Source organism: Ursus arctos, unplaced genomic scaffold (assembly GCF_023065955.2).
Source record: "Ursus arctos isolate Adak ecotype North America unplaced genomic scaffold, UrsArc2.0 scaffold_14, whole genome shotgun sequence".
Lineage (NCBI taxonomy): Eukaryota > Metazoa > Chordata > Mammalia > Carnivora > Ursidae > Ursus > Ursus arctos.
In genome coordinates, this window is record NW_026622808.1 from 30,045,923 (window position 1) to 30,056,556 (window position 10,634).

General features: G+C 49.2%; 1 protein-coding gene across 1 annotated transcript; it reads left to right on the forward strand.

Moving 5' to 3' along the window:
• Positions 1–826: 826 nt before the first annotated feature.
• On the forward strand, positions 827–10,429 carry CCR9 (C-C motif chemokine receptor 9). The gene is made up of 3 exons (XM_026500651.4): positions 827–909; positions 7,632–7,678; positions 8,822–10,429. The coding sequence occupies exons 2-3, from the start codon at positions 7,658–7,660 to the stop codon at positions 9,905–9,907; spliced, it is 1,107 nt and encodes a 368-aa protein (XP_026356436.1). The 5' UTR covers positions 827–909; positions 7,632–7,657; the 3' UTR covers positions 9,908–10,429.
• The last annotated feature ends 205 nt before the right edge of the window (positions 10,430–10,634 follow it).

Sequence of the window (10,634 nt, forward strand, 5' to 3'; positions counted from 1 at the left end):
GAACGAAGGAGTACTGTATCTGACCCCGACTTTAAGGGGTCTGTGACCCTCCAACACTCCCTGGCTTCCTAGACACGCATCCCACACACGATTTTCTAAAGCAGCGCTGTTCTGGAGGGTTTTCTGAGACCGTGCTGTCTTCCGCGGCAGCCCCGTGTGGCCCCCAAGTACTTGCAATGTGGTTGCTGAGACTAAGGAACTCGTTACATTTCAGTGTGGCCCCCAAGTACTTGCAATGTGGTTGCTGAGACTAAGGAACTCGTTACATTTCAAGTTTGAATTTGAAAAGGCCCGGGTGGCCAGTAGCGACCGTGTCTCTATCGGGTGGGAGGGCTCCAAGGGTTTGGGTACAGCTGTCAAGGCCAAAAAGGGTGGCGGACCGTGCTGGGGGTGCTGGTCCCATGCAGGCCCGGCCAGACCTCCCCCTCCCCCATGGAGACCTTAGAGGTGCACACTCATAGCAAGCTGGCAAAGCTGACCCTGCTCAACAGCCTCTCTTTCCCCCCTTTCCCTGTAAGTAGCTGTGCTGTCTAGGAAAAAGACATTGTTCTTAGCCTCCCCCGTCTGTAGACGAGTCTTCAGAAAAGATGGTTTCCCTTAGCCCAGCGGTTCTTGGTTTTTCACTTCTGATTGCAAATCTTCAACTCTGCTGTTTGCTGGAACTGCAGCTGGTGACTCCTCGCTCCCCACCTTCCTGGGCCACCCCACCAGTGACAACACAGGCAGGGGTGGCCTGACTTCCTTTATAGTGTTTTGGCCGATGTTTCCTGCCCAGAAAGCATAAAAGGTTTGCCCCTCAACCCAGGCAGAAAGCAGACCAGCCTTCTGCCCCCAGAGAGCAGAGCAGCCTTGCCCCCTACACGGAGCTGGTGGGGCCACCTTCTGGAGTCTGTCCCGCTGCCCTCCGCAGTGAGTATCACCCTTCCCCTCTGCACATCCCAAGGTCTCCTATGCCCTCCCTTGTGCATTGCTTCGATGGCTTCTAAAAGCCAGGCTTTTGCTCATTTGTCCAGTGGTCATGAGCACCAGGCACTTTGCTAGAAGCTTCCAGGGAGGCAAAGGTGAATCAGGTAGTGGCTTGCCCAGGCTTCTTAGGATGAGTAATAAGACTCCCCCTCCCTCCCACAAACGTGAAGTAACGGTCCAAGACAGTCTGTTCTGTGATTTGTCCCTTACAGGAGGGAGAAGCAGGCGCTCGGGACAGGTGACAAGAAGGTGGTCATGACCAGGAGAGTGAAGCCCCCAGGAGGGCCTTGGGTCTGAGAGAGTGCCCCATGGATGGGATGTCTCGGGCAGCACTCTGCATAGCAGTGAGAAATTGGAAACAAGCAAACTTTGCACTAAGAGGTGACCGGTTAAGTGAACTGTGACATAGCCAGACAACGGACTACTGCCATCCAGTCTGATGACGGCGCCATGTTAATTAGCAAAAGTGGGCTGGGAAAGAGCGTAACTAGAAAGCTGGATCGATAATTGTTTGTGCAGTCCGATTCCCTTCCCAATAAGTGTGTGGGTGAGGTTATGTTGCAGAGAAAACGTCTAAAAGGATGCATCTCAGAAAGTGACCAGCAACTAGCCCAAGAAAGGGCTGTTTGAGCAGTTTTCATGGTCTTCCTCGTATTGATTTGCTCTGGGGTGGGGTTGTTGTTGTGGTTGTTGTGCAATATGAAATGCACAGAATGCCCTTTATAATCAGAAGAAAGCAAAGCTCCTTTATTTTCAAGAGCTCCTCAGGGACTACGGCTTTGTCCTTTCCAACACAGGCACCCTCTCCAGTTTCCCATCAGCCGGGGCTCTGTAGCCGCCCAATGCGGCAGGCGAGCTGTCCCCGAGCCCGGCGCTGGACATGAGGGGCGGCCACCAGCCTGCCGGAGCCCGTCTCCTCCTCCCTCTGCTGAACAAGCCCCTGGAGCTTGACGCCTTTTTTCTCCATGTCTGTCTGACTGCTCTGAAGCCCCCCACCAGGACTCCGCACTCACAGGGTGCTCAGTGCAGCGCCCACGGGGGGGTAAGGGGTGGGAGCCCGACCCAGGCTTGGCCAGCGGACGGCCTGGTAGACAGCTCAGAGACCCCGATTTCAGACCGTGTGAAAAAAAGCACAGCTACCAAAAAAATGCAAGAGATGATTCAATCTCGGTGTGGCAAAGTGAACAAAAATCAAAGCAACACCCACATTCCTGACTCACATTAGTATCTGTATCCAATTCACCCGCTACAGTGAGCAGGGAGGCTGGGGCTCCATGATGATTTTTTTTTTTTTTAAAGGAAACTCCACACCCAACACGGGGCTTGAACTCAGGACTTATAGATCAAGCGTCCCAGTGCTCTGAGTTAGCCAGCCAGGCGCCCCTCCATGATGATTTTCGTGTTGATTACTTAAGGACAGTGGAGAACAGAAAAATAATGATTGGATAGTAATGGAAGCCAGCCCAACTTTTCCCAGAGTTGGGTTTTTGTTTTGTTTTGTTTTTGGTAAAGTAGCAGCTTTCCCTTCTTTCTACCACCACCAAAGCTCCTGTATACATCTCCTGTTTTCTGGCTTTCATGCCTTTGTGGATATGTTACCCTGCCCTTGAGCAATGTTCTCTCCCCTCACTGCACATCCCCATCCTCTCCAGTCTTCAAGAATCAACAAAAAATGTCACCTCCTCAATGAAGCCCTCCTGGGTTTCCCCATGCTGGAGTCCTGACGTCCTTCTCCTGATTCCCAAAGCAATTGGTAGCATTTAGCATTATTGGTATTTGCAGTGATGACGTATCCATTGTACTTGAATGTGAGCTTCTTGTGGACACGGATCATGTCTCATACCATGTTTAAGCCGAGCAGGTGTATTCAGTGTCAAGACACACTGAAGGAGTAGCTGGGGTATGAAGAATGTTCCCCCCTTCTCATATAGCCCTCTGCATTCTGCAAAGAGCATTGCACTTGGCCCTTGCCACAAGCCCTTGCAAGCCAAGGACATCTAGCCTCGGTGAAGACATGTCACTTCTTGCTAAGTTCCCACAGGCAGAAAGGGATGGACGCAGGGACAGCTGGGGGTCCGTTGTGCTTCCCCTCACCGCATCCGTTATGCTGCAGGACACAGGCAGGCTTTTCAGATTTGAGCAATTGCAGCCCTATAATGAGGCACCCTGAGCATGGCGGGGACAGATTGGGGCAGCGCTGAGCCAGATGCCGGGGCACTCCCATAGACCTGAGAGGGGCCTGCTTTCAGTATGTTTCGTTCTATGTGGGTGTTTGCCTCCTTCTCAGGGGCGAGAAGAAAATGAAAGCGAGCTTGGAGACTTTGCAATTGGTGCAATAAAATCTCCCAAATATTCTGATGGAGGAGGGGAACTAGATGGAGGGCCGTCCGCGGTGTCTTTTGCTGGTGGGCCTAGGAAGGAATATGTTTTGATTTTACTCTTTTTGGCTCTCTCTAAATTTTCCATGAGCCAGAAACACATTGACAACAGCAGCAAGATAAGCCTTCACAAGAAAACTAATGTAGGATCTCGAAGTTGCAAAAAGTAGCCACAGAGAATTTTTTTTAACTTCTTCTTCTTTTTTTTTTTTAAAGATTTCATTTATTTATCTGACAGAGAGAGACAGCCAGCCGAGAGGGAACACAGGCAGGGGGAGTGGGAGAGGAAGAAGCAGGCTCCCAGTGGAGGAGCCCAATGTGTGGCTCGATCCCAGGACCCGGGGATCATGCCCTGGGCTGAAGGCAGACGCTTAACGACTGAGCCACCCAGGCGCCCCAACCATAGCGAATTTAATGACTGGTCCTGGCTATTTTCCAGGCCAGCTGGAGCCGGCTGTGAGAGCCTTCCGGGGACGAGCTTTGCAAACAGGTGTATGGTGTAGGGAACGGAAGCACACTGGGGCTTCTTTAAAAAAAAAAAAAAAAAAAAGGCGGCAAGTTATTTTTACGAGAGTTCTTAAAATAAAATTTCATGCGCAAAGTAAAATATTTAAATAGTTTACAAAACCTAAAGGAAAAAAAATGAAAGTCTCGCTTTCCGCTGGTCATAACTGTTCAATCTCCTTCCAGAAAATGTTTCAGTACTGATCAGCAGTGACGTGTGTAACTTTTACATATTAAAAAAAAAAAAAAATCAAGCAACATGGTCTTTCACCTTGCATTTCTACCTAATACTCTTGGTGACCTCCTTATATCAGTGTGAGGTCTGTTTCATTCTATTTATGGACTACTTGTGTTTTATTGAAGGGTGTATCAAAATATTACCAATTGCTGGGTATTTAGATTATTTCTAGTTTTTTTGCTCCGAAAACAAAATGCTGCCACATGCATTTCCCAAGGTGTATCTCTATGTTCTTTTGTTAGAGTGGTAATAGGGCGTATTTCCAGTGCTGAGTCAGAGCTATTGCGCTTTGTAAATTTTGACAGAGAGAGCTTCTGCAAGGTTGCACAGGGCAAGGTCAAGAGGGCAGGAGGGGTGCAAATAGCAACCCTCCTGTCTCCAGCACTGGGGAAACCATGGAGGGCTTCACTGAGGAGATGACTTTTTTTTTTTTTTTTTTCTGGCCCTTAAAGGCTGGAGAGCGGGGCGGACACGCAGTTTACACTCCCCACTAACTGGCTATAACTAACCATAACCAAAGCCATTCTTTCTTCTTCATGTGACTTTCTTCCTCGGGAGTTTGCTTTCTTCGATATTATCTCTTAATAGTCAGTCTTTTTATGCAGGTAGAAAGAAAGCCCCAGGTACTAGAAATATATGAAGTGTTTTCTGGCTAATGTCTCAAAAAACAATCTCCCTGTCCCCCAAGCTGTGATAGAATTACATAAGCTGAGCTGGGAATTCCCACATTTAACTGGGCGTTTAAAAAAAAAAGATTTTATTTTTTAAGAGCGTGATTTGGAAACAAAGTAGAGGACGGGAAAGTCAGTGGGACAATATGGAATTGGGGGGGAGGGGCGATCCTCTGTGATGAGGCCAACGTCCCTGCTCCCAGTCGAACAGCCGCCCCCTAATTTCAGCATCCATTGGCGAGTTTCCAATCCCAGGACTCCTTCTATATTTAGTAGCTGGCATCGTATATATATATACTTTTCACTTTTTTAAAAAAGATTTTATTTATTTATTTGACAGAGAGAGAGACAGCCAGCGAGAGAGGGAACACAAGCAGGGGGAGTGGGAGAGGAAGAAGCAGGCTCCCAGCAGAGCAGCCTGATGCGGGGCTCAATCCCAGAACGCCGGGATCACGTGCCACCCAGGCGCCCCTACTTTTCACTTATTTGCATCAGTACAGGCTCCTGGAGCCTCACGTAGTTGCATGTGCTAGAATGATCGCCACCGTTACTTAATTTGCTGCCCAAATCACCTCCGATTTGGCTAGTGGGAGCCCCGGCAGGTTGGCACCTACGTCCTTTGACGAGTCCTCATGGTCTTTCAAACACTTGGTTCCTACGCGAAAGAAAAAAAAAAGTCAGTTCCAGGTTCCTCTTAGTTTCCCTGCCCCAGCTCTGGAGTCAGACATTTGTCTAGAGTCCCACTTCCTTTGGTGGAAGAAGGCACTGGGTGCTTATTCTCATTGCTTTTGGGTCCTCTCGGGAGAAATACATGTGGATATACACACAAATCAATCATCTATCAATCTATCTATCTATCTATCTATCTATCTATCTATCTATGCTTTAAAAACATGAGTTCAGGGGCACCTGGATGGCTCAGTCGGTGAAGCATCTGCCTTCGGCTCAGGTCATGATCTCAGGGTCCTGGGATCGAGTCCCACATCGGGCCCCCTGCTCAGCGGGGAGCCTGCTTCTCCCCCTTCCCTCTGCCCCTCCCCCTGCTTGTGTGCACTCTCTCTCAAAATAAATAAATAAAATCTTTAAGAAAATAAAAATAAAAACACGAGTTCATCTTGAGGCCTCAACTCCGATAAACAGCACAAGGCACCCCAAGGCATTCTTGAGAAGCTGCTGGCAGGAAGGTTGCTGGGAACGAGTTCTGGCCGCCTTCTTCCTCCCCTGCTAAAGGCCAGAGAGGACTCTGAGAAGGGAAGAAAACCAGCAAGCTTTCATGAGATTTCACTGTTTGTCCTTCCTTCCGTTGAGCCATTTTATTGGGGTCCAACTACAAAGAAACTGCACACGTTTGAAGTGCAGAATGTAAGTTCCGACATGCGTATATGCCCATGAAACCGTCGCACGATCAGTAGAGCGAGCCGATTTGTCACCCCCCAAGGCTTCCTTGTGTGCCTTTGCACCTCCCCCCGCCCCTCGCCCTCCCCTGCCTCTTCTCTCTCTTACCAGGAAATCACAGGTCTGCCTTCTCTCACGATAGATTAGTTTGCATTTTCTAGAATTTTATGTAAGTGGAATCACACGGTATGTGCTGCTTTGGTCTGACTTCTTTACTTAGCATAATTATTTCGAGACTCATCCGCGTTGCTGTCTGCATCTGTTGTCCGTTCTGATTCCACTGTGTGGCCAGGCCATGGTGCGCTTATCCCTTTCCCGAGACTTGACAGACATTTGGGTTGTTTCCAGTAACTGCTGTTACAATACAGCTGCTATGAACGTGCGTGTATCAGTCTTTGTGTGGACGCAGGCTTGCGATTTTCTTAGGTAAGTCCCTAGGAGCGGGATGGTCAGATCACAGGCTGAGTGTATGTTGAACTTTTTAAGAACCTGACAAATGGTTTTCCAAAGTGGTTGTACCACATGTCAGGTACTGAAAACCACCGTTCTTTCAGGAAAGGAGGTGAAGTCACGATGTTGTGTTATGGAAAGGAAACCAACAGGTTAGGGTTGGATCTATGAAGGGGAATTGTTTTCTTCTAGAAACTTGGGGTGTGGCGCCTGACATGGTTCTTAAGGAATATACTTGCTAAAAGTATAAAAAGAAATGCCCGGCCCAGGCAGAGACCCTTCCTTGAAGAGAGGCCAGCCGTTGTTCCCTGAGTCATATCGCAGTGGGTTTATAGAGATTCAAAACACATACGAACGACAGCCAAGATTTATTTAAGTCACTTGGAGGCCCTTTGTGTTAGGGAACTAAGTACATCTTCTTTGTTAAACAAATCCTGGGACCTCCTTTTCCTGCTGGAGGCAGGGGACAGAGAAAATAGGGCCCGTTTTCCTGTCCTGGGGTTGTAAATGGAGCATGTAGGTAGGAGAGAGGGCTCTGAACCCCTCTGGGAGAGGGACCCCGATGCTGGTAGAAGCCAGCCCTTGTCCTTGTCCTTGCCATGTCCTTGCCACCTGGTTATCCTACGCAGTCTGGGCCCAGAGGGTTCTCAGGTCATCCTCAGTCCTGTGATCTTCAGGAGACCCCTGGTTGATAACATAAGGGTGGGGGTATTTAGCAAAACAGATCGCGACTGAGAAGTTGAGTCAAGAGAAAACGAGCTAATGTAAATAGGACGTGCTGGGAAAACATTAAGGCCCCGAAGGGCTCTCAGGGGAGAGGTTTCTCTCATTCCTTTGTTAACAACTAAGATCATTTTGAAATCTAGAATATTCGGCTTGACATCAGTGTCGCAGGGATGCTGACTCTTGCTTGGGAGTCTTTCTTTTCATATGAACAAATGAATTTAACACTCCATTTCCATCTTTAGGTGTTTATTACTGTTCTTTTGTAAGACAGACCTCTTTTTGATTTTTGTGCTCTCTTTCTAGAAGCGAGCTCGCATCTCTGGTCCATCATGGTGCCCACAGAATTCACAGTGAGTACAGCCATGCTCCTCAGTCTCCTCCAAACACACTGTCGTCTTGCCTGTGTTGGGAGGTGTGAGAAGGAACCCGCTGTGGGGAGGGATTTCTCTGCCTGGTTTCCGGGGGCAAGATCTCTGCTGAGCAGTCGATGCCAGCACAGAGGGCTTTGCAAATACGCAAAGCCAGAAGAGCTTTGGCGTATGCGGTGAAGTGAGAGGAAAATGTTATCTTAGATTTTATTAACAGGTAAAGGGGTTGATGATTTTTAACTAGATGTGCTCGGTTCCCTGTGTCTGTTCTCAAGCTGAGACAAACAAGGGTGAGGAACCATGCAGAATCTGGTTTGACAAAACCCTTGGTGAGCCCTTGGGTTGGGCTTCTTGCGTAACAGGACAGAGCCTTCAGGGAAACCACAGAACGGTACATGGGTGTTCAACTTGTACAGTTGCACAGGGCCGTATTTAAAAGTGCCACCTGCTTGACTTCATGCTCTGCTGTCTTGAAATTCTTAACAAATTTGGCACAAGGCATCCTGAACATTATGTCGCCTGTCCCAGGGCTTGTGTATGTGCACGCACGTGAAAGGGTGTGTGTGTGTGTGTGTGTGTGTGTGTGTGTGTGTGTGTTGGTGTTTCATGAGCAGAGGATACATAGCTTACAGGAGACTCAGAGAAATCTGGACCCAGAAAAGTGTAGGAGCCTCTAGGACCTTTTTGGAAGTATGGACTAGAGAGGAGAAATCAGAATCATTCAGAGTTTGATAAAAGTTTTGTGACCATCCTTGGTCCCAAAGGGGTCCTATCCCATCTGAGCCCTTGTCACATGTCCTGTCTCTGTTGGTTTGCCTGTGTGTGCCCTCCACTAGGAGGTGGGTCCCACAAGAGCGGGAACCATGTTTGATTGAGCCACTGCTGCATTTTTAGCACGCACATGGTACATGACAGCCTCGGTGCGTGAGGAACGTTCGTTGAATATATAAATCTGTTGGGTGATCCAAGCAGACGTTCTCAGAAATGCCTCCTTTCCATGCATACACATCACTACCTCATCATAGAGTTTTGGGATTGGGAGGGTCACGTGGCCCCCTCCCCTGCCATCCTGCAATCCTCCAAAGGGTCCTCCTTGACCTAACCGTGTCTGGTATCTCCTTGCAGAACCCCACCTCCAACATATCTGATGACTACAGCTACCACTCCACGTCTTCCATGGATGACGACCCTTTTGACTACGGGGACATATACTGTAAGAAAAACGACGTCAGGCAATTTGCGAGCCACTTCCTGCCACCCTTGTACTGGCTCGTGTTCCTCGTGGGCGTCGTGGGCAACAGTCTGGTCATCCTCGTCTACTGGTACTGCACACGGGTCAAGACCATGACCGACATGTTCCTCTTGAATCTGGCGATTGCCGACCTCCTCTTCCTCCTCACCCTTCCCTTCTGGGCCATCGCCGCCGCTGACCAGTGGAGATTCCAGCCCTTCCTGTGCAACGTGGTCAACAGCATGTACAAGATGAACTTCTACAGCTGCGTCCTGCTGATCATGTGCATCAGCGTGGACCGCTACATCGCCATCGCTCAGGCCATGAAAGCACAGACCTGGAGGCGGAAAAGACTCCTGTACAGCAAAATGATTTGCTTCACCGTCTGGGTATTGGCGGCCATGCTCTGCATCCCAGAAATAATGTACAGTCAACTCCAGAAGCAATCTGACATTATCATCTGCACCATGGTTTACCCTAGTGACCAGAGCTCCAGAGTGAAGTCAACCGTCTTGACCCTGAAGGTCATCCTGGGCTTCTTCCTCCCCTTTGTGGTCATGGCATGCTGCTACACCATCATCATTCACACTCTGTTACAAGCCAGGAAGTCATCCAAGCACAAGGCCCTGAAGGTGACTGTCACTGTCCTTACGGTCTTTGTCCTATCTCAGTTCCCCTACAACTGCATTCTGTTGGTGCAGACCATTGATGCCTACACCATGTTCATTTCCAACTGTGCCGTTTCCACCAACATTGACATCTGCTTCCAGGTCACTCAAACCATCGCCTTCTTCCACAGTTGCCTGAACCCCGTGCTCTATGTCTTTGTGGGCGAGAGATTCCGCCGGGATCTTGTAAAGACCCTGAAGAGCTTGGGCTGCATCAGCCAGGCACAGTGGGTCTTGTTCACGAGGAGAGAGGGAAGCGTGAAGCTGTCATCCATGCTGCTGGAGACGACCTCGGGGGCCCTCTCCTACTGAGGGGTCTTCGTTCTGACATGGATGGCCCTTTTTGGAAGTCACGAGAAATACGGGTACAGCTGTCCCACAGATGCGACTGGAGGGAAACCAATGAAGAAGAAAAAGGAAGTAGGAGGAAAAGAAAAACCCAGAACGGCATGAATTTGGATGATGACTTTAGTTAGAATTTCCAAGCCAGAGCTTTCCAAATTGACTGGCCGTCCCATGAGACTGTTGCCTGGTTCTTGGCTGCAATGGCTGCAATTTTCAAAGGAGGGCTCACAGACGGTCTTGCAGACCACCCTGGCTTTTTGCCACTTGCCCGAGCATTAAAGCAGCCGACCTCTGGAGGGTTTCTGTGACTCCACAGCTGGCTGCAGGGTTGACCTGCCCAAGGACTCCGCTTGTCCACTCGTATCACAAGGGTTGCTCAGCCTGGGCAGGGACCCCGAAAGCCCGAGCTGGCAGAACCGGCCTTGGCTCTGTCATGGGCTCACTCTGCCGAGTGGCTTTTGCGATGGTCCACTATGTCGACTCCCTAGAAAACGGGTTGGTTTTATGGACCCTATTGTTTCTGAGCTTGCGGGAAGGATATCTGCCTCCACGCTGCTTCTCCTTTTCTTATTGTATCGTGTTGATGCATTCAAAGGCTTCCGATTTAGAGATGAGGCTGAGAAAAAAAGTAATGCAATTCACTTTTGCTTTGTGTCTTTTAACTATCTGGCTCTCACATGTGAAAACATTTTAT

Coding starts and splice junctions, on each gene's coding strand:
- CCR9 (XM_026500651.4), top strand. CDS start 7,658: ATGGTGCCCACAGAATTCACA. Junction 7,679..8,821: donor TGGTGCCCACAGAATTCACA/GTGAGTACAGCC, acceptor ATCTCCTTGCAG/AACCCCACCTCCAACATATC.